Here is a 25,033-nt window from a genome sequence, read left to right on the forward strand (position 1 = left end):
TACTTGACACTGCTCTAGGCATTTGTGTATCACATTCTTTCTTAACCACTAGTTTGCAAGATCATCAGTGACAAGTGCAATCCCATCTCTGGGAAACTTTGGCCTGGGGTAAAAACATCACACTGTACTCCTTTGGAGCAGTTGAAGATCGAATATATTGTCAATTTTAAAACATCCATTCCTTTGTAGTGTTTTACAACAACAGTGTAAATGGCCACAGTAAAACTACATTTTAGTGAAATATATCAACATTCTTTGAATTGTATACATTCAGCTTCTTTCCAGTTTTCCAGAATAAAGAAAGTGTGACAGATAGGGGGTGCTATCGCTCCCTTGAACCCTCGGTCACCACGCCAGACACCAGGTAAAGGTCCAAATATAATATTTATTTAGACAATAATGTGCACAAAGCACCCTCCTCTCCACAATACTCATAAACACAATAATCAAATAATTCTCCACACTCCCAGACGCGTTGCCACCCTTCCACCCAGCTCAGCTCATCCGTCTGGGATTTCCCAGAGTCCTTTATAGTCCTTGACCCGGAAGTGCTTCTGAACCCTCAGTCCATGTGACTTCCTAGCACCTCCAGGTCAGATCAAAAACTCTTCTTTTTCATCCCAGAAGCACGTCATTTCTTCTGTCCATGTGACTGGGACGTACTTCCGGGGTGTAGGGAAAATAGTCCTTACTCCTCCCTGCAGCGTCCTCTGGCGGCCCCCATGGTATCCAGCAGGGCTGTGAATTAAAAGTCCACTGTCCATAATTCCCTGCTGGCATTCGGGGCACTTCCATGCTACAGGGAGGGCTCCACCTGGCAGCCTGGGGGTATTGGCCGGGATGAATGGCCGGCCATATCCCACAAGAGACAATAAACTATTTCTCTGGAATCTTATTATGTTATAATAATATAATATAATATAATATACCAGCAACACAGTATCACAGTGGTAGTAAGGAGACCAGGGTTTGCCTCCTAGGTCCTCCCTGCGTGGAGTTTAAATGTTCTCATGGTGTCTTTGTGAGTTTTCTCTGGATGCTGTGGTTTCCTCTCACTGTCCAGAGACATTCAGGTTAGGCGATTTGAGGTGTAGGTGTGTGTTTGTGTGTTCACCGTGCGATGGACTGCCGTCCTAACCAAGGTTTGTTCCTGCCTTGTGCCCTATGCTAGCTGAGATAGGCTTCAGCCCCCAACCCCAAATACCGTTGTTTGGATTAAGCAGGTTAGATAATAACATGACACAATACAAACCCAGCGATGAGCTGGCACTTTCTCCAGGGGTTGTTTCTGCCTTGCAGTGCCCAAGACAAACGGGTTAGGGAAATGGATAATAATTCTTTATATTTATATAGCGTTTTCTCACTACTCAAAGTGCTGTGCAAACTCCACACAGCGAGGACACGGGACACAAACCAACGATGTCCCTACTGAAATAAGTTAACTAAATGAAATCGTAATCTGTTTATTTGTTTGTTTGTTCACCAACCAAACAGCTGAACGTATCATCAGGAAATTTTGCATATGCATTGCCATTGGTCCAACATAAAATCTAGGCTATAGGCGAGATAGCAACCCCCAAAAACCAGAGCTGACATGGCGACTACAGTTGCTATCAGGCAGCAGAAGAGTGCTGGGGCTGATGAGAGGGGACCATTATCGGCGCACACAAAGTTTTGTACCAGACAGAGCAGGATCCCATCTAACAACCCAGGTGCAGCTTTTTCTTCTCAAGTAATCTGGGTAACAAATGTATTGCCTTGGATTATAGGATTGTCAAAGGATTTGTCATTTTGTGTCAATGATTAAAATTTAACTGTGAGGATGCACAAAAACTGAGTAAAAAAGCTAAATGCAGTTACATATTCAAAATACATTAATTCTTTGTTCGTAAGTAATGTCTTCTTCCTTGTTACGAAAACACGTCATGTAAAGTAAACATCGACGTTTGAGTGGGCGTAGCAAGAGCAATGATAAAGCAGGATTCTATTTAAATAAAATGCTTGCGGTATACCATAAAAATTAGGTTGTGTGTTGTACAGTTGTACTTTCTGAACACCCTGCGTGAAAGTGCTTATCACAGCAAGGTTTTGGTCGTGTTGCCATACAAACATGATGCCATGATATCATTTAAATGACTGCAACAATCCAATACTGTATATTGTAAAAAAAGAAAAACGTTAGCAGTTGTTACTAAAAGTGCATACAAGTTGTCATTTGGCTAAACTATACTTGCTTGTGCAGGCACCAAACAGTCTGTTTTGGAAAATACAACAAGGGACGTTCAATATGAAGGTTCTATACAAAGTATTTCCTCATTGACCAAAAGACATTCATGAAGCTTAGCTGTACAGTTTACTTGGTCTGAGGTCAGTACAATCTATCTACTATATAATAAAACACAAAGGACTGTTTGGATAGTCCCACAGACACATCTCACTGGTGAATTTGGCTTTGGTGTGATTGGTCTGTTTGGCTTTGGTCATGCAACAAAAGAGTAGGTGCAAGAGTGAGATGAACAAGAAGGAGGAAAGGAGTGGGTGACATGCTGAGAGAGTCGCCTTTAAAGAAGGTAAGTATAAAACCAGACAGGGGGTGAGAAAGGCGCCTTGAAAATATTGTCAGAATCTGAGAAGCAGGCGTTACAAGAACGCGCTCGAGAGAGGGAGCAACGGTCAAGAAAGGTGCTGAAGGTACATGTAGGGCAAGAGACATCACATATTTGTTTTAATTATTCTATTACTTGTCTGCAATAGGTAGAGTGACAAGTGATAAATAATCAGCTCTACCAGCTTATCAGTGCAGGGAAATCTGGGTTAAGTTGGCAGCGATGTAATCATACATAAAACACTAAACAATATACAGATGGACATGTTTAAATAACATTTAGTATTAAATTAATTTTATGTGGACTTCTAAAACAATAATGGTAGACTTTTATTCAAGTCCATTTTATAATGAGGCAGCTATAATTTTAGGGTTTTAATGGCAATACAATGTCGTTATTTGCAGAAATTTAAAATCAACATTGAACAAATCATCTTTTTACTATTATTGAATAGCACCCATGGTGAGGTCTCCTGTGATAATACGGAGACCTGCAGTGGTATCTGTGCACCCAATTTCTGTGTGATTTCCATTTTTCTGTCTTTGAGTGATGTAACCTTTTGTTTTTGTTCAGTCAGTGATAACAAGGCAGCCACTCTATGGAGTGTAAAATACACACACTGAGTGGACATGAAGACGTCAGTCAGTCACTACACTTTTGGCACGCAGACTTATTTTGTTAAATTGGAAGAATCTTAACTCTCCTCTGATAAATCAGTGGGAAATAATGTCTTGTATTATTTGAAATTGGAAAAAATCAAATGCTCAGTTAGAGGATCTATACAGAATTTTTTCAAAACCTGGCAGGATCTAATCAATATTATTTTAGAATAAGAGAAATAACTATTACCGCATTTATTTTCCTTCTCCATTTTTTTATTTACCTATATATATTTCTTCCTTTGTTTATTGTTGCCTTATTAATTTAATTAATAATTTAATATTATAATTAAATAATAATATATTTAATAATAATAATAATTTAATAATATATTTTATTATAATTAAAGCAATTTTCCTTTGGCTAAGCTCTCCTTCTCAGGGGTGGGGTTTGATTTGTCTTCAATTTTTTTTTCTTTTTGTTATAAATTGATCTATTTGTATGGAATGATTACAATAAAATTAATAAATAAAATTAAAAAAAGAAAAGACATCAGTCAATCTAGCACAGCACATACTCTATTGTGGAAATGTGTAAAACAATACCACTCTTTGTGTGGCATAGTAGTTAGCATGGCTGCCATAGAGATCTACAAGAATGGGTTTTGAGCCAAACCCTGGTCACTGTCTTTGTAGATTTGTATAGGTTTCATGGATTCTGGCTGTTTTCTTCCTAAATCTGAAAGGTATGTGTTTCAGACTGACCAGACACTCTAAATTCACTGTGGTAAACTTTGCACCAAATAAAGTTGCCAGCTCCCTGCAATCCTGAACTACATCATCAGTTCTAGTAAATGAAAGGATGCCAGTTAGTAGCCTTGGCACACCCCAAGAAAGGTAGTGCTACATCTGCAGGGCCTTCTGCTGATTGTGTTTAGATAGAACGTTATTTAATGCATTTATAAATTTAGGTTTTCTATACTTTGTATACCATACTCATTCCTCAGGCCTTTCTGGGTTAAATATTTTTTATGCAAACTGGTTGATTATTAATATGCCAAACTTAAATTTTTTAGTTCTGTCTTATAGTGAACAGAATGGCAAGTTGTTTTACAAGTGTAGATTAAGTGAAGCACAACTATTGAACTGATACCCTTGTGCTTTGCAGTCTTACACCTCAGCTCCTGCACTTAAGAAAGTAAGAAATGTATTGGCAAGAACAAAGCCCATCAGTCTAGTTGGGATTTAAAGATCCCCAAGTTACTACTATTTAATACACAGCCTGGTAACTCTGGATGGGGAGGCCCTTTTTAATATTTTTTTTTAAATGTACCCACAACAAGCTTCCATCTCTAATCTTGTTTTTAATGAAGAACTCGTTTTATGGTAAGAGATGACATCTACCTTACTACCTCTTTTCATAATACTAAGAATATAGTCCTAGACAGAGTCTAGTAGTCACTCTTCATTGGACTTTGCTGACATGTCTCTTTGTAACAACACACAGTATTCCAGATGAGGTTCACATTAAGGGCTTGTTTATACTTCACACTAAGAATGCGTATGTGCCCACATCATGGCTGCCACACGTTCCCAGCGTTCATTTGACACGTCCTCTGAGCAGGTCCTCAGAAATTAACGCAACACGTGCACGAGTTGCAGTACCAGCAAAAAGTCGGGGGGGCACAGTGTGCTAATAGTCGGAACGTGACGTCAGAGTCTCTGTTTACTATCTACATGTGACAGAAAGCCTCTCTGCGGATCCTACGGGATCGATGTGCGTGCTTCGATGTTTGATGAATGGTTCGATGTGGTGAAGCAAAATACCGACATACAGATGCATTTGTGGTGCTTTTATATTCAAGCGTCACACATTCCCGATCGTAATGACACGATACATTTTAAAAGTCTCACGTACCATCTTTTGTGCCATCTTTTTTTTTTGCAACTTACAACAGCAACATAATGTACAGACACTGAGAAAAAAAATTAAGGACATAGTGAAAAGGTGTATTTTGTGACTAAAGTGGAAATTTCGGCTTTAATCTCGAAATGTCCAGTTTAACCTCGTAGTTTACTTTATCATTAAAGCAGACCATCGTAGACGTCATCCCAGTTTTTAATCACTACGGCAAGCAGCAATAGATCACCACACAGAACATATTAAACGTATGATATTCTATCTCTCTGCAAATTTAGAATCTTTAGATTTATACTCGAGATCACTTTCATGATGAAATGCATTAAAGTATGTATGTTACATTTTACAGATAAATCGTTAATTTTGTTTAAATAATGAATACTGTTAATAATTACACACATAGGGGTGACACGGTGGTGGAGCAGTAGCACTGCCGTCTCACAGGAAGTCACATCGCTGGTATTCCCTGCTTGGATTCCACACTGTGCTCCGGTTTCGTTCCAAAGATATGCAGATTTGGAGATTTGGTCCCGCTAAATTGACACTAGTGTATGTGAGTGCTTGTATTCACCATGCGGTGAGCTGAGGCCCCATCAACAGATTGTTTCTGCCTCTTGCCCAGTGCTTGCTGGAATGGGCACATCCCTGGATTGATGGATTTAATCATTAAACATCCTTTTCAGAGATATTGCAGTAAGGTGTCATTGGAATTTATGAGTCTTCCAGGCAATCCACAACACAGTGAAGCTGAACCTGTTCTCACCGTGATATCTCGCACTGCCACCTGCTGGATTCCTCCATATTTACGTAAAGTACGCGCGCAAGTATAAACAGTACAACACTTGCGTCCACTGCAGCATGCGTCACGCCGTGTGAAGTATAAACCCGGCCTTAGGCATCACCTTCCTTGACTCACCCTCTTGATACCATGCATGGCTGTCTGTGGTCTTCCATAGCCTTGGCTGTAGGACATTTTACTTTCCGCACTTTCTTCTGACACCACAGTGGGAGAAGCATCCATCTCTGTCCACATACTGTATGTGGCACCATGGCCACACTCTTGCTGCTTGGATGCTCCTGGTTCAGATGACAAAACTCATTTAAAATGTTTGAACCCCATATAGTGAATGATTCATGGTGCTTCCATGTGATGCACTAATTAAGCAGGTTCAGTAGATGGAAGGATGCAGTCCCATTATTGTGAGTTGTAATTTGCTTTGGATACATGTTTAACATGTGAAAAGAAATAATTCTGATTACAGCCCTCCCTGTATTGTAAAGTCATGTTTACGATTAGAAGTGGCCCAGTCATAGCATGCCTGCCAGTACGTACCCACTTAACATTTTCGCTTTAAACCAAGCATGTTTCTTGTCTTGCAGGTTTGTCCAAGACCTTTCCAATTGATGAGGCTCTCTTCAATAGCTGGCTTGCACAGTCTGTACAGATCACTACAGAGGATATGCTGAACCAGTGGTCTCTCCATGATCGACAAAAGAAGAAAACTGGCAACCTTCTGTCCGATCAGCTGCTTCAGGATGAACAGAGCCTTCTGAGCCTCATGATGGACCACTCAGTAAAGCCTGCCTGGAAGACGCACCAGGCTGGAAAAAGAGCTAGGGGGACCTCAAAGGGGAAGAATCTCAAGACCACTTCCTCTTCTTCCTCAAAGGAAAGCAAGGACTGTGGACACTCTGATGAACCAGGGACCCAAGACAAGAGTGTGAATTCTTCAAGAAGATCTTCAAACCACGTAGAGAAATCAAAACCTTCCAAAACAGTACAGAACCATAACCGCCGAAACAGTGAGACCAAACTAGATTCTGGGAAAGCAGCCACACAGCCTTCAGTTACTAAAATGAATTCCTGTCACAATTCCGTGGAGAAAAGTCAAAGTGTCGTCCACCCTGAGCAAAATCTGGAACTCGGCCATCCAGTCAAAGTGCCTGAGGCAGCTAAAGCTGTGGTACGGTTCAGACTACCAAAACAGGGTAAGTCCAAATCAAAAGCATGCAGCCCTGGCCCAGCTGCAAGCCGTGAACATATAGGAAAGGACGCCTTGTTGTTTGACAGTGAGATTGATGGCTACTATTCTGATGCGGAAATGAGAGATTCCGATATCCAGTGCAGCAGTGCGAAACTCCATCTTGGCCAACTGCACCCTGGAGGTGAGGACTTTGTCAGGAGAAGCGTGTTGGCGTCATAAAATGAAGAGGGAAAAGTGGACGGCGATGGCAGCAAAATTCAGCGCAGAAGCAAAGCCTGAACCCAGTAACAACTGCCATGTCTTTTACTTTTTCTAGTTCACGTCACGGCTAATTTCTGATTCCATCCCACAACCAAAACCAGAAAGCCGAGGCCTTAGTGTCCCTGCAGAAGCCCAGCAACATTGCAGGCCTTTATTCCTTCATTTGCAGGGGATGAAAAAGTAAAGTCTGTGCATTACCAAGGAGATGATATCCCACATGTACGCATGTATTTTGTATGTAAATCATTGTGACATTGACGTTTCAGCTAGACTAGCCTTTCATCACAGGCTCCATTGGCAACCTTTGCCAGTATTAACAGCATAAGCAGGGATATTTAACTTAGGGGCATTAAAAACAAGGAGCTGATTCCAATGTCATGACTTCCTTTAGAGTGACGGAAATGTATGCAGTTGGAACATTTTTTAACATATCGAACGGTCTTAAGTAGGAACCTCTAAGTAAATTAAAGAGCTGAAGTTAAAAAAGATAACAAGCACAAGGGGTTTATGGGTAACTTGACGCACTCACCTGCAGCATAGGAAAGTTGCAAATTTTTGAATTCTTCCAATTTACAAAATATTGAAATACTGCTTTACTTTAGACCAGTTGACACACCTTTAAAGTTTAGAGGGCTCTACTCCCAAATGTTTTGACGCTTTCAGCTTTTATTTGTCTCCTATGTTAATGATGTCTGGTCTAAATGAACTAACAAGGTTGTTAAATTAAGAAAGAGTTTCCTTTAGCAAAGTTCCGTTGGTTGGTTGCTTTCTGGTCTAAGAAGGACTGTGACAACCATTGAATCGGAATATGAAGTAAGGGCTTGTAAAAATGGATTTTGGTTTTACCTTTTGATCTTGTAAAGCTCGTGATGGGTGGTCATTTATGGCAGTGAACCTTTTTTTCAAATCTGTGTTTTTGGTTGCCATAAAAACAAGAGAGGAGGCAGGTACTGCAAGTGAGTGATATATAAAGTTTTCATTCCCAGTTTCCCGACCAGGGCTTCTCACTCACAGCTCCTGAAAGGCTGCAGTGGTTGATGGCTTTGACTCCAGCACAATTCTTGAATGTAAGCTGTTAATGGATGGTGTCACTTAATTTGATGGCTTGTCCTTAACTGTGAAATTACTAGCAATGTCAAATTTTACTTTGCTGCTAAAATAAGCAAAATATTTTCTAAACCAGAGTCTACTTTTCTACATTTTTTTCTAACAGGCTTGCCATGATGGGTGGCATGGTGGCACATTGCTTAGCACTGTTGACTCCGAGTTCCTACGTGTTTTTTTTTTTAGTCCAGGGCCCATAAAAAACGTACATGTTGGTTTTTGACTCTAAATTGGTGTGATATTTGTAAATATGTCCACCCTGTAATGGTACCTTGTAAATAGTTGGTCTTTACAATTGATAAAAAAGGCACATCATGAAGACCGCCATCCTTAATGTAATTGATTTATAGCTGTTCAACAAAAACTGTAACAAGCCAAAGTCACATTGATAGGTAGACAGAACTTTATTTGTTTTCAGGAAGAAATCTAGCATTTTACAGAAGCTCTTTAAATAAATAAATATATTAATGAATATTACACACACAATACGGTCTGAACACACACCAGAACAACTAAACAAGAAAAAAAGTAAAAAGAAAGAAAACGTCTGACTTAGCAGTCACATTCACAGTGAGGCAGTGTGCAGGCGTATTGCTGTTGATATAAAGGAGCCCCAGTAGCGTTTCCGGACACAGTTACGCTACATCTAGTCGTGGCATATGTCAGATTTGTTGACTTCAGTCGCTGATCTTGTCTCTGAACTGTGTGTCATTTTACATCATTGAAAATCTCTGTGCGTGTCACATTTAGCAACTGCATGCCAACCTTCCAGCACAGTCATGCTTGCGCCATTTTGTGAAATACAATAACAGTGCTGCCTGACGGAGCCTGTGCTGTACACTGAGGGTTATGGCAAATTCAGCTGCAATCTCTGCCCCTTTTTTCCATTATGTCATGGTACATAAAACATGAGACATCAGACAGATGAGCCCCCTCTTCTGTTTGTGCGGACCAAACCACCCTCGTTCCTTATTCCTCATTGCTGCATTATATGAATTGCACTTCCAGATGAGCATTCATTGGTTGTCAGCTATCATGCGCATTTGCTTTTGTCGGAGCGAGTAATGGACTAGGAATGTCACATTACACGACCGGCTTCATGGGTGTGCGCCACCGACTGTCCCTAACTGGCTAAGATTATGTAAATGAAGATACAACTGAAAATCACTAGAAATGTTGCATAATGTGACATAGCCTTAAGTGGAGCAAAAACCAAAATGAAAAGACGTTTCCTGTCCATTAACAAGCATCTTTTTCATATTTGTATTTGAAAAAAGAACACATTTATGAAATTGTGGGTAGAAAGCTGAGATAAGCCATCTAATTATGTTTCACGTTTGATTAACAGCTTTTGATAACCACAGTGATTGTACACCGAGGCCCAGGAACTGAGTCTGAGATATCTAATCCAACTTTCCCAGCCTCCTTCATGCCCTCCCACCCGTCTGTTCTAGGGTCATACCAGTGTCCGCCCATCATTCTTTGTGCAGCTCTTCTCCCCTCCCAGCATGCTGGCCTAATGTGGATAGACTGGCTTTTTTTATACCTCCTATGGGGGTCAACTGCTCAAAATCAGGGGCCAACACAAACTACTGTTGCTGCCTCCTGGTGACACAGGATGTATTGTACCCCCGATCAAACACTATTATCCCTTAAAGGGACAAGCAGGGCCAGTGGAATTTTCAAACTTCTTGAAAGCATCCCGCCACATTTTTGCAGGCAGCACATTTACTGGCTATGATCAACTCACTTCATTCGGCTGACCCATCACAAGCTTTAAAAGCAAAGCGTAAAGTAATGTCCGCTGACAAGACCTGCACGGGACCTGTAACGAAATGTCAAGGAACAAACAGGGTTTCTAAAACCTAATTTTAAACACCCGAGCAAAAAATGAAATAGCAGACAGGCTGCCCTTCTTGAGAGTCGAGCCCAGCATGGTTGGACTTCACCGTCATTGTCTTGTTCGTGAGCATCTCGATGCAGAACTCTGGGCTCATTTCACTGTTTTTGGTTTTTATTGTTGTTTTTTTGTCCTCTTATTGGTGAGTTGCATTTTCTATGTATTCAGAGTGGTCCACAGAATCTACTCAGGGGTTAAACAAAAAAAAAAAATAGAAAGAAAAATTATTTATTCTGTGGCTTTTCTGCAAAAATACACTGTCTGAAAGCTGACTACTGCTGAGGTTTTTTGCTCAGTGAGTTCTGACACTTTGTTTTTGATTTTCGAATGCCAAAGAACACGCGAAAGATGAGGCACAACTGGGAAACCCAATTAATTCTTTTTTAAGAGAAAGGCAAATGGATCATTAAACAAGGGCCGAGAATAATGCATATCGAGTAGGTTTCCACATCTCACCATTGCCAGGACTTGCAAAGAGCCTATCCGCTTGTTCACAGTTGATCTGTAGCTTCTGGAGCATTCGTTTATTTACTTAAAAAGTGGTGGCTGGAAAAACAAAAAAGGCCATAGCTGCTGCTGCCTTCAAAGGCAAGGTGTCGTCTCCTCACTGGCCTCCGTACATCTCAGCTGCCAAGCTGATACCAAAAAAACAGGTCTTGAAATATCCGTTGAATATGACGTACCTGCTATTGCACTGTGCCACTCCAGGTTTTTGCGTTACAGACAGACAGCCGAAGTAAGGTGTTTTGTGAAGCTGCTCGCTGGCGCCTTCCAACACTCTTCAAGGCCAAACAATGAGAACGACAACCATCTACACTTCTGTCCAGCAAGGAAATGTTTCAACTCGGGTGATCCTTCGCTCCCTTAAAACGTTTCACTGCTGAACACCACGTAACTTACCGACTTTGATTTAACCTCTGTATATACAAAACAAAAGGTTGCTAGCAGTAATGTGTTTGGCTATTTCTGTTTCACCACCACCCCAAGGACAACACAATGTAAGCCAGTAAGGGTGGCAAGATTCCAGTGCGGTGTGCCTTTTGAGGACATCAGCATACCATGACAGGTGTTTAAACTGTAACACTTGTATGAGGAGGGATACATGCATGTCTAATCTATCTGTTAACGTCACAAGTTACGTCTCATCTTCTGTGTCAATGAAGAAAGGGAGATGCCCACCAATGATGCATATCCCCCACACTGAAAACCTACAAACATTCACTCAGGCTCAGCACTCCTTACATGTAGGGATTGAAGAACTGCCATGATATTTATTTGCTTAGACTTCAAGAAGAAGGATCCTTTAAAGATTTTCTGCCATTTTTCAGTTTTCATAGAAAATTCAGCCACTTGGACAGCCCTTACTTCAGATGTTAGGAAGGTCCTTTATATTAGGTGATGATAGAAGAGGGGCATCAAACGGAGTCATTACCTGTCATACCTCTGTTACCACAGCTGCTGTTAGCGTGGGCCTCTGCAGAAATGCCAGCTGCTTTGGCAACATCCATGGCTTCAAATACATAAAAAGCAATCATTCTTTAGTCTTACCTGAGCTTTGCTAGTCAACTTTCTTCAAAGTTTATTGTCTGATATATGCAATTAAACAGAGCTATGAGGTCAGTAACACGACTGATTAGACCGTGGCTTACACCAAATTCAGAATGGACATTTCTGTGCCTCCTTTACTCCAATAGCATATAAATTCATTTAATAATAATTGTGTGTTTATACTGTACATATGTATACAGGGCCATTATAAAGCCCTTATGCATTTAGAAAAATAACCGAGTCTGTTGTGTAGGAGATGGAAACTATCTGTGAAATGCTTCAGCATAGTAATTTAATTCAAGTTTTAGCACATTTAATCTATGGATTATTAAATTTCAACAGATTATACAATTCACTTTCTGAATCCATTCAGTACAGCACAGCTAAGATTACTTGGAAAACTGGAAGGGAAGAAATTGGAATACTTTATAAAAATGAAACAAATGATCATTCTGAATTATTTTGCAGATTGTTTTTAATCTCCTATAGAACAGATGTTATTAATATTAAAACATACACACAAACACACATACATGAAGGTAAGTCAATAAATAATCTGCACTTTTGTGATCATTTTGTTTGGGTTGGCTATACAGCTTTCCCTGGACACATGAAAACTTAATGTGTCACAAAAATGAAGTGTTGACCTTGATTGGTCAGATTTTCTTGTTGTTTTCTTGGAGTAAACATGACCTCTCCGCTCTGCATTTGCACCAAAGAAAACCAGTGAGCAGTGATCACTTTTTATAGCCTGAGGGTGTACCAGTGGCCTCCATGTTTCCACATGTGCATGGAGAAATGAGGAAGCTGAACAAAGAACCCAAACAAAAGAGCCCTAAAGTGTAAATATATATATATATATATATATATATATATATATATATATATATATATATAATATGAGTAAAAGCGCACAAGGGCTATACTAAAAGTAATGAGCATATTAACTTATTAATTTTACAGTTCAGCAAAGTTATGAATAGAGAAGTTCTACCTGTTAATCAGATGCTCCATACTTTTGTTTCCTTTCCTACAACATCCCCATTCCTCCTCATCAAGGCATTTTTGTGACATTTCTGGGAGTTTTGAGGTCCATTGCAGCTGTGCTTGACCAGTGGCTCACTGCTGCCTGCTGTCTCTGTCTATGCACTTGCTGCTTCTCTTTTTGTTGCTGTCTGATGACCAAAGCCAGTGTGATTGGGGGGGTCAGTGCTGCCATCTTCCAAGCGCTGTAGCCATTGCCTGACAATTCAAACTCCCATGCAGGCATCTCCAATTGCATACTGAAGTCATGTGTGTATATATAATCCTTGTACATTATTTAAAGAGTATGCCTTTGTCAGCCATTTTTTCACAATGCACTATGAAAGGTGTAATTAAGGCCAGTACATAATTTTTCATTCAGATATAAAACAATAGATGAAAGTATTAGATACCTTCAGTACGCTCATTGCTTTTCGCACAACCCTTATATATACACATTCCTTTTTCTCTTTTTCTGTCTCTGTCTCTTTCTATACACACGTGTATATATACTCACACATATACATATATATATATATATAGAGAGAGAGAGAGAAAGGGGCACACACAGTAAGAGAAAAAGTTCATACGCATATGAACACAAAAAACTTCCATTGTATTCACAATTTTCAAATTTCTGTGTCTTAGTATGTATTTATGTAGCAATAATAAGAAATTATAACAATTTTCATTTATCATTTTGTACCAAGTGTGTATGACAGGAGGTCATTCTACACAATGAGATGCTTGGAGTAAAAGAGTCTAAAAACATAACCCTAACCCTAAGTACAGCAGCCCCAGATTGTCACTGCAGTCAGTCCCAGACATAGAGTGCTAACACGATTGTTCACTCTGCCTTGATCTGGGCTGCCCCGCAGGTATATAGCACATCCATTTTGGGCTTACTTCACTTTAAAATGACACATTTGGGATACAATGAGGGGCTAAATAGCCACATGCAGTACTGCTCAGCAACTGAAAGGTTTTAAAACTGAACCACCTCTGCTAAGTAAGAAAGAAAGACTAAGAAATTGGACTAAGGTCTCACAGGACTTCTTCTCGTGTTTTTAGTTGGTTTTTCCCACTAGGGGTTGAGCCAAGGCTGTAGTCAACAACTTCTTGCTGGTTTTGTATGCACCTCCATAATGTACAGTACAGTCCAGTACTAGCAACCCGTTCTCTGTATCTGGCTTTGTATGTTTTAGCTACAATACATATTATAGAATGCTCAAATATAATTAGACAAACTGCATCTTGACCGGAGCTTGCTTTAGTGTGCTTCAGTAACCGAAAAAAGACAAAAAACTGCAATGTTTTTTCTTTTTTATATACAAAAAAAAATCACTGCTTCTAGCTTCTGTGTTCTGCATCCCAAGTCCTTTGTCTTTAAAACCACAGGAGGATGAACAGGAGAAGCTTAAAGGGCAAATGATGACCGGGGCAGGCAAGCTGTTTCATTTGTTTTTTTTTATTTTGTTTATTGGGACGGTTCCCCCATTTGTCTCTTTGGTGCAGCACGTTGTCACATCATTTAAAACCATAGGTGATTAACCCCCAAATGTGTTATCAGGTTTTTAAAAAATATATTTTTGTACCTAAAAGGATGGCTAAATGATATTGTGACTAATGACAAAAAAATAGATTATGCAAAAGTCAGTTCAAGACAACCCATCCTCTAACCCTAAAGCAGTCCACTAGGTAAATGCCACGCAATGTGATGTCCACAGTTGCACTAAATGTAAGACAATCAGAAATGTTGAGTGGCACTGTGAGAGGCTTACAGGGGACTCCGAGCGGGGCTGAGGGCACCAAAAAGAATGCAGTGTTGCCAGGCTGTGTGATACTTTACTTTGTTGGTCTACAGAAACTTTATATTTTGACCTGCCATAATTTTCAGTTTATGTTACGACGTAAGATAGATCATAGCATGTTGCATAAATTAAAATGCCAACTTTCACCCGTCTTTGGTTGGTATTTAGACAGAGAAGATATCACTGATTTAAAAACCCCATTCATTTAAATTGGATCACTTCTTTGGTTTACGTCAAATTCCCAAGAGGACTATATATATATATATATATATATATATATATATATATATATATATATATATATATATATATATATATATATATATATATATATATACTGTATATTAGAAGGTAAATACTAAGATATTATTAGTTACTATGTATATAATAACCAATAATATATTTGTATGTATGTGTTTATATGTATATACAGTATTTGTTGTTATTATTTCCATTATAGCGTTTTCTTATTTTTTTTAGAGACGGGCTCATTTTAATCGTCCACTCGGGTCCCTGTCTGGATCCCCCTGCTACGCGGATCAGCTCACATTCATGGAGGCTCCTCCCACTCTTTGAATTGTGACGCCATATTGAACTGCTGTGGATGCACCCAGCTGTGCAGTGCTATATGACCCACCATCAGGTTGTATTACCTCCTTGGCTCCCCCCCTCCCAAAGTGAGTAAAGGCTGGTTATTAGAAACTCGGAAACATGCAGACCTCCGGTCCTGTAAAAATGAAGGTTCTAACCCCATTAGTTCTGCAGGAAGCAGCAGGTTCCTGCCCGATGTGTGCTTGATGTGCAGAGGATGCCACCATTGTCATTCTTCTTCTGTCTGACACATAATCGGCTTCTGCAGTTTGCTTCACACTCGTTAGATGTCACTGCTGTTCTTTTTCTTTCTGTCATGTCACCTTCTGGATCAGATAGCCTGTACAGCTTGTCGTAAAAAAAGACGCAAATCCCTTAAGATTGCTGCTGGCCGCATTCCTTGCTTCACCAGTGAGTATCATGTCAAGCAAGACCCATGCTGAAATTATTAGAGGTAGATCAGGACAAGTGTATTCATTGTTGCAATCTGTTACACAGGGCAGCACAAAGAATTATTAATATTTGCACAACATAAAGTAATTAACCTACACTTGAACAGATTCTCGGTGTTGATTTTTAAAGTGAACACGATTCAAGGACATTTCGTTTTTTTTCCAGCATTTAAAAGGTGGTTTGATTTAGTTAACAAAGAGGACTCGATAATCAAAAATAAGGAAATAATTGAAGTTGTTGGGACTTACAAATATTAGCTGTTTTCCAAATAATCATTAAAACCAATGAAGTCCAAAAATAACCACTTTATGGTGTGTGCTTTCTTTGTGGTCAGATAGTGTGGCCTAGTGACTAACGCTGGGGCTGATGGTTCATTCTGAGTCAGTTGTAAGATAGTTCAGTACTGTAAGGTGTTCCTGTCGATGCGGTGGAACATAACAACCTGGAGTAACATTGACATAGAAGGCCGGTCTCATTCAGGGTGGAGATCTAGTCACAGCTCCTCTTGTACTCCGTCACATTTAGCGGGCTAAGTGTATTGGCGAGCGTTTTCTGAATTATTCAGCAGTGTGTGTGGCCGGGCTGCTTCAATGAGTTTCAGAATCGGGAGTTAAGATTGTCCAGGCAGTAATAGGGGAGTCCATGATGGCACATGTCTGGCTAGTGCCTGATGCTTTGTGCAGTCTGGTAGCTTCAGATATAAGGAGAATAAATCAAAAGGTCTACAGATGAGCGAGTGGCAGACCTGCTTAGTGTATTGGCCAAGGCGTGGATGGTTCAGTCCCAGGATGCTAGTTCATGTGCATGAGGTGCTTATACAGCCTGTGCTTCACCTCTTTAAGTAAATGCAGGCAGTTGTACTGAAGCTCTTTATTCAGCGTGGTGTTCTCCATGGAAGGGTACAACATAAGTTACTACTCATCTTCCTGCCTGGTGCTTTGAAATTTTAAACTGAGCCAACACGTTAAAATGACAAATAGATTACATGAGGGTGGCACTCAAGTGCAGAGGGTAGAAATGCTGCCTTATTGTTCTTTATTTCGCCTTGTACAATTTCTTGTATTATGAATTTGTTAGTTTTCGCATACTCCTTGTGGTCAGAGCGCAGGGTCAGCCATTTTACAGCGCCCCTGGAGCAATTGAAGGTTAAGGGCCTTGCTCAAGGGCCCAGTAGAGCAGGATCTCTTTTGGCAGTGACAGGGATTCGAACCGGCAACCTTCGGGATATGGACTTAGCGTCCTGTGCGTGGACATTGCCTACATGAAGTTCTCACGGTTTGTCCGTCTTCATCCTTCATCCCCAGAGACATGCAGGTTTGGAAGACTGGAGGCTCTGAACTGGCCCGATGTGACTTGTAACTGTAACGTGTGTGCGAGTGGACCCTGAGGTGTTGCTTCAGATCCCACCACTGACATTGAGTGACCATAAGCAAGTCACTTCACCTGCCTCAGCTCCAACTAGAATAACAAGAGAAAAATTCAACCAACTGTAGCGCAAATGCCGAACGTCACCTTTGTTAGAAAAATAAGTAAATATAAATGCATTGGATGGATTCCTGGCTTTTGCCCAAAGGTGGCAAGATAAACTGTGGGCTGCCACCATTGTGAATTAGATTAAGCCAGTGTGAGGATGTTTTGTGTTAAATTGAACAGATGCTTATTTAAATTATGATAAATACATTATATTAGAAGATATTTTGCCCAGGAAGTGTAGCCATGCAAGAGTTAAAGGAAATGCACATTTTAGACATCCACCCAGTTGGTTGTTGTCAGACATTATTGAGATATAACAGTGTTGTTTGTTGTGCTCGATTTCACTTGAAAACTCACAAATTGGTCAATAAACTAAAAAAGAATGACTCGGTTACGGACAAACAGGTCACATGGTAAAGGCCAGAGCCCTGCCTTATCCTGCCCATAGTTTTTAGGGTACGTTTCTCAGTGACAGCCGGGCGGACGGCTGGAGAGCCATGATCGATAGTCGGTGACCTCACTTGACTGCTCTGAAGCTCAGCATTTGCTGTTATTGATGCGCCTTTCCAGTAAATTGAGATGGCTTCCTGGCAGGCAGGCCGCGACTGCACTGCCAGCAGGGTGACCTGATGAATTAGGCACGAGATGCGTCTGTGATTGACTTTCCCATTCCTCGGCTCAATTAGAACGATTGATGGCTCCTTAGCTCTCTAAACTCTTCCTGCTCAATGAAGTCCTGCCAGCGTTATCAGCTGTCGGCATGTCCTGAAGAAGCTTTGATGTGTTTGATGATTCTGAAGTGGGAATCCTGACCAGCTGCTCCTTGGCTTTAGTCGACGGCATTGGTGCCAGCTTGCATTAGAGTAGCCCAGGGTCACAAAGTCAAGAACCTGCAAGTCCATCACTTGGCGTACACTCACACTTTTACAGTTTGCTCGTTCACCTTGCTGCATCTTTAGGATCTGAACTAACTGCTGTCCCTGGAGGGAACTGCTTCTACTTCCAGTTATAAGGAAAAACAAATGTCTAAATCTTTGTAATTTATATTGTTTGACAACAAAGCAAATGCTAGCCCATCACATGCAACACGCACTCATGAAAGGCCAGAATGCACATTGAGTGGGAGTAGCAAGAGAAACCCAAACCAAGACAGAGAAAATCAAAGACTCCACACGCACAGCAAGGCTGAAGCAGTAAACAGTGACCCGCCAGTTACTTGAAAAAATCTGTGGCTTGTGGAAGAAATCAACATATTAATTAATTAATTAATTAAGGAAAGAAACGTACACTCTACTAGGACAAGTTTGATCAACCTCTTTGAGTCAGAAACCAGGCAGGAGGAAACCTACCCACTGCATCACTAATGGCCTCTCCAGTAAAAGTGAGCATTCATCACAGCAGGCAGTCACAGAATGGACAAAAAAAGTAACAACTGATTGTACGTAACAGTGCCGATTAATACATACAGTTCCTCTGATTTGTTTGTTGGCTTACACCTAAATAATTTATTGAAATAAAAGTCGATTCTCCGGCACTCTGTACTTCTCCCATCTCTTAAGTTCAGCTCTTACACTTGAAATCTCGGTGTATGTGGCAATCTTCTTGTTTCCAGGACATCTGCTGATATCTTGACCCAAGCACACTTTGCATATTACATCAACCATTCTTCTAGTATATTCTTGGTTTTTTTTTTTTTATTTACTTAACCATGTCAGTAGTTTTCTTCATGACATTTCTAAAACAAATGCTTATATAGTTCAGCTTGCGCTGTACACCAGTTATCCTCTCACAGGCTTCAGTAGTTTTTAGTAGTTGATCAACGCAAGGCAGTGAGAATGAACTAAGCCCTTCATTTAATGGAGCAGTCTGCCTCTAGAAAGCCCCATCCTGCAGGACTGACTGGTGGGGTCATGAGAGACCCTCAATAACACAGTGAAGGGGATTTGAAAAGACGGCCTTTTGGTTTACGTGCTGCGCCACACGGCTGGAAACCCGTTTGTTCTTAGCTTAGTTGGCCACTTCCTTATACTCAGTGGTGTCAGCATTTTCATCGAAGATTGCCTGTTAATCCGAGGCCTGCTCATTTATGTTCACAGTTCATTGTTTACTTGATCGTACACTCAAATCAAGCAAGCAACGTGAGAAGTGTGAGTAGCGACTTGGAGTGCTGTGCTGCGTTTTACAGAACCAAACTTGATTCTCTTCCTTCAGATTCCTTTTTTTTAGGCAGAAGGGACTGGCTACGTCCACACTGCTACACTTTCATTTGAAAATGCAGACACTCCTTTCCCCCACATAACTCCGGTATTTTTAACCCCCAAAAACGGAGACTTTTGAAAACACAGACTCGGATAGATAGATAGATAGATAGATAGATAGATAGATAGATAGATAGATAGATAGATAGATATACTTTATTAATCCCCAAGGGGAAGTTCACATTACAATTCACAATAGCACTCTGATTTTTTTCTCATGCTTATTACGAAGCCTTTCCCCAGTCGTATCCTGCTCGTTACAACATCTCATTCCCCGATTGAAAGAGAGCCATATTCCAGCATAGCGTTCACAGACGAGTTGCTTTCCACGGCGCTTGTTGCACTGCTCACCTGTATGTATCAAAATAGCCATTTGTCCAGTTTGAAGGCTGCATGCATGCACAAGAGGCACATCATCATTTTCTGGTCACTGCCGTTTTTTTGATAAATCCCATAGCCAGTGGGGTGCCAGACCCTTCAAGGATTTTTCTACCGATGTGCACGTGCCCAGTACAGGCGAACGTCTATGTCATATGGTTTTTTCGGACATGTTAGTGTGGACAGAGATACGTTCATAAAACTCTGTGAAAACGCTAGTGTGGACAGAGATCATTTTCTAAATGAACATGTAGCAGTGTGGATGTAGCGTTAGATGTACACCAAGGCTAAGCATGGAGGTCAAGGGCCACCCAAGTCGTTTTCAGGTATTACCTACCGGCCTCACATAATGGCCCTGTGACTTAAAATTGAACCTACATGACATGGACTAGATGTGATGTGCCATAAAAGAGCGGACTCAGCCTCGTCAAGTTCTATGAACACACAAATAGCTTAAGAGGACCACTAATCCGTCCCCACAAGCTCATTGACACTCCTCAGTTTTGAGCCCGAGAGCAGCAAAAACGTGTAGTTAGTACAGCTGGAGCCCCCGATTTAGCGTTAATGTCGACAGGAAAGAGCTGAAGCACGGTGCACTTACTGTTGTCCTTTAGGTGGAGTAACCAACCTTCAGCTTTATGAAGCTTCACAGACCACTTGGGGAGGAAAAGCAGTGCAAGGTGAAATGTAAAGAAATAAGGAAAGCCAATTCACTCACACCACCAAATGGAAGGATGGGATTTGTTTGTTTGTTCTTTTTTTATTTCATTGATTTTGTGTTGTTACTTGGGGGTGATCGTTAGGGTTACAAATCGGGGTCATGCAACCTTTACTCTATATAGTGCCTTTCAAACTGAGCCCTGTCTGAACACAGCAGCCTTCTTGAAGAGTATTGGAACTTAAGAGTGGAATTACGCAGATCCCAAATTTAGGGAGGTCGCTTTGAATTCAGTGCTTCTTTAAGCAGAACGAGTCACCACACCCGTTGATGTCAGGTCCTTGGTGCCCCGGATGACGGCCGTTTCAGCCTGCTGCTTTTCTCCAAGCCCACGTGTTCTGTCGCTCCTCAGTCAGTCCAACGTTTGGCTAAAGAGCCTGTGGGGGAACCTGCTGCTTTTTGGTGCCTACATTCCTGTAATAACGCGTTACCTAAATCTTTGAAAATTCTCCCAAATGTTCAGTCCATCCCTCTGTTTGACCAACCTGGTGAAACTTTAGTTGTTTTTATTTATTTATTTATTTTTTTGCAATACACCAAGAATTCAGATTTAACCGGCTGGAAACCTCTGAAAATCCTAAGTGTGCTCCACTGCCTTTGAGGATGACGTCCAGACCTGTGGAATGGGTGCCCACGCCACAGGTACAGACGTCTGGTCATCTGTCCGCTAAGCTTGTGCCTGTTCTGCACCTCCGTGTAGTTTCTGAAACATGACAGCTCTGCATCAGTTATTGATACGATAATATGAATGTTACAGGAGTTTTTTCCTTCTGTATTCTTTGTTTCAAAGAATGTTGTGCCATTTGTTAATAGCAAAGAAAAATATTGATGATATATAAGAGAAGAGCTATTTTAAATTATTTTTTGGCTTTTTTTGGCAATATTTATTTTCTTGTATTAGAATCTTCTTTGTAGAAAAAAAAATAATTAAAAAAAAAAACAAATGTATTTTTCATTAGTGCAGAAACCTATTTTTTCCTTTTTTGTACATTTTCCATGTTAAGCAATCTTTAAAGCAATATGATGTACAAGAAGGTGTTTTACGTGACTGTATCTGCATGCTGTTTGTGTTGCCTTAACGTGGCCTGCATACACCTTTGTTCCCCTCGTCACGGAGAACGTGGACTGTTGCATAATAATCCTAGCAGTCTTTGGTGTGATAAACAAACGCGGTCAATAAAGCAGTTCTTTCTGTGTACAAGCAGCCGCCTCTGGTTTGTATCGCCTGACACACTCGGCACACAAAGACAGGAGGAGGAGCAAGAGTGGGTAGAAATTGAGCACTGCGACCAATCACAAGCGAGTTCAGATGGAGGGGGCCAGCAAGGGGAGGGGAATTCAGAGCAGTGTCCAATCACAAGGGAGTATAGACAGAGGGGGGGGGGCAGCAAGGGGAGGGGAATTCAGAGCGGTGTCCAATCACAAGTGATTTCAGATGGAGAGGGCCTGCAAGGGGAGGGGAATTCAGAGCAGTGTCCAATCACAAGGGAGTATAGACAAAGGGGGGGGGGGGGCCCAGCAAGGGGAGGGGAATTCAGAGCGGTGTCCAATCACAAGTGATTTCAGATGGAGAGGGCCTGCAAGGGGAGCTGTGTCCAATTACGTTTAAGTACAGACAAAGAGGGGCCGGCAACAGAAGGGGAATTGAAAGCCGAGTCCAGCAAGTGAGTACAGACAGAACTCGCCATCAAGGGGAGGGGAATTCAGAGCTTCATCCAATCACATTTAAGTACAGATAGTGGGCGGCAGCGAGGGGAGGAGAATTCAGAGCCTTGTCCAATCACACGTGAGTACAGGTGGAGAGGGCTAGCAAGGGGAGGGGCACTTGATTTTTTTTGTTATATATTCTAGGATGGGGGGGCACCTTCATTTTTTATATTAATTTATTTTTTTTTGGTTGCAGATGCCATCTTGAGCTTTCTTAATTATTTTAAAGGAGGATGACTCCCTTAGTTTTTTTATTTCAGTCTTTTTCTTATCAAGGAGAGGGGGTAACTTACAGTTTTTAATATTTATTTTTTTTATTATAGGTGGAAGGTAACATAATTTGCCTTTTTTTCCTTGTTTGATTTATCTTAAAAGGAATGTCCACTTGAGTTGTTTTCCCCTTGGTTAGTTTCATCCCAGGAAAAGTGAACCTTTGGGGAAAACTCCTTATTCAAATTATTTTAGAAGGGCGCCACCACCTTCTCTGTTAGGTATGTATTTCTCCATATTTCAATGACAATTAATACACTGTGGATTCAAAGAGTATTCTGACCCCTACGCTGTCTGCACACTTTATTGAGTTGTAGATTTAGTTATAAATGCATACATTTGCCATTTTTGCCCATCAGGCTGCACTCCATGGCCCATAATGACAATGTGATGTTTTCAGAAAGGTTGGCAAATTTATTAAAAATCAAAACCTGAAGTCTCTCATTTCTATAAGCACTCTGCCCCTTTGCTGTGGCACTCCAGCTTGTGGTCAGGTGCCTCCTATTTGCTTTAATTCTCCTTGAGATGTGTCGAGAACTTGGCTGGAGTCCATCATTTAGAAAGGCACATCCCTTCGTATGGAAGGTCCCACAATTCAAACTGCATGTCAGGACAAAAACCAAGCCAAGAAGTCCAAGGAACTCTTCAAAGAGCTCTGAGATCAAATTATGGTGACATAATTTCAGGACAAAGGGATTAAAGCATTTCTAAAGCTTTGAGTCTTCCCAGGAGCAACAGTGGCTTCAATAATTGAACTGGACAAGAAGGACCTTGGAGAGGGAGGTGACCAGCCTCGGGGTTTGAAGACCACTACACCACCAAAAATGAAACAAAAAACTGCATAAACATTCTGGAAAAATATCCCCAAAAAAATCAAATGGAAAACATTAAAAATATATATCTGACTGGGGGTGCCCTGTCCCCTTAGCAGCAGGACCCCTGTAACATAAATGACTTCACATGTCTGTGAAATTAGTTTGCTTTGTTAAATGACTCGAGTTGTTGACATGTGGCCCAATTGTGTCCTTTGTTGTGTTAGAAGCAGACAGGCAAAGCCACCAAACTCCATCACAAGTCACTGCAGAATGGCAAACGTCACCCAAAATCATTTTATCAAGTTAAAAACAAGTAGAGATCATACGGCATTGATTTATAGCACAATAACCTACAAATGATTTATGTGATTTGTGCTCCTAATTAAAGCAATGAACTCCATTTACACTCTTTAATGTGATTTAGATAAAGATACCTAAAATCTTACAGCTTGACGATTTTCAGTACAGCTGATTTAAATTAACTACAACACACTCCAAGAATAACTTTTAAGTGCATCATGTGTTTTTGTGAAGTAGAAAATGAAAAATATTAATGTTACCTTCAGTTGTATGCACTTCAGGGAAGATCGACCCCGTGAGCATTAAAAGACGGCTGATGGACGTCGTGCGGCACCACCATTTAAGTGGCCGTCCCGTTTACTTGATGGGTTCACTTGCAATGAAAAGTAAAGCGCACCACATCTTTAAGAGGGACGGCGGCCTTGCTTTGGAGCAGCGTGCAGTTTTTTTAACGCCATGTGTAGAGTCCTGTGACTTATTCTACAAGGTAAGAGGGACAGAGAAGGCGTTTTTACTCCTCATCTCCGGCATGCTGCGTCTGCATAACAGCAACAAGGAGGCGGCGGAGGTGGCAGCTGTGCGACATAGTTGGGGGCACTTGCCAATTTTGCTGACATTTCAAAGAAAAACTGGAAACTTTACTCCTCGATGTTTTCATATGTAATTGATGCTAAAGTGACGGATAACGTAAGTGTGCTTTATGTTTTAATAAGATAAACGCTCGAGCAAAGCAGGCAGCTGGGAGAAACTGTTGGCAGCAACGTCAAATGCTAGGCGCGGAGTCTGCACCGGACAGGAGCTGCAAGTCCGCGATCTGACCGAAGTGTTGGATGCAATGGCACAAAGACGCCACAGGAGGGCGCGCGCGTTTAAAAAGCGTTACAAGAGAAGGCGGCGCTGGCGTGGCTGTCAGAGGCGCTGTGGCAGACGCAGTGTTGGCGCGAACTGTTGACCACAGCAGCTAACTAGTAAAGCTCTTGTGATGGACGCGTGTCGGAGTCACTCAGTGTGCCTCTGGGCTTCTCCCTCTGCTTCACAGCTCTCTTTAGCAGTTAAACCTCCGAAAATACAAAGCAAAACTTCCGCTTCCCGCCGGCGCACCAGTGCGATTAACAGACTAACAGACCGGTGCTCTCCTGCATTGCCGTTTACAACCTAACAGTAGGTGTAATCATTTACAAGCACTTTATTTTCTTCGATCTTACAAATCGAATTACTCGGGATGAGTAAAGTTAACATCATAAATGTTAATAAGTAGACGGCGTGTGTAAAGACGATGTTATTTTTACCTGGCGCTTTTCGTGTTAGCACT

General features: G+C 41.1%; 2 protein-coding genes across 2 annotated transcripts in view; one reads left to right on the forward strand and one right to left on the reverse strand.

Moving 5' to 3' along the window:
- The window catches only part of jade2 (jade family PHD finger 2), a 330,800-nt gene extending 322,493 nt beyond the window's left edge, over window positions 1-8,307 (forward strand). The window contains exon 12 of the mRNA XM_028812843.2: window positions 6,507-8,307. Coding sequence (XP_028668676.2) covers window positions 6,507-7,330 — 824 coding nt within the window. The 3' untranslated portion in view covers window positions 7,331-8,307. The remainder of the gene's footprint in view (window positions 1-6,506) is intronic.
- The window catches only part of pitx1 (paired-like homeodomain 1), a 554,834-nt gene that overhangs the window by 89,097 nt on the left and 440,704 nt on the right, over window positions 1-25,033 (reverse strand). The gene's annotated exons all lie outside the window — the stretch shown is intronic.

Source organism: Erpetoichthys calabaricus, chromosome 11, assembly GCF_900747795.2.
Source record: "Erpetoichthys calabaricus chromosome 11, fErpCal1.3, whole genome shotgun sequence".
In the NCBI taxonomy this organism is placed as follows: domain Eukaryota; kingdom Metazoa; phylum Chordata; class Cladistia; order Polypteriformes; family Polypteridae; genus Erpetoichthys; species Erpetoichthys calabaricus.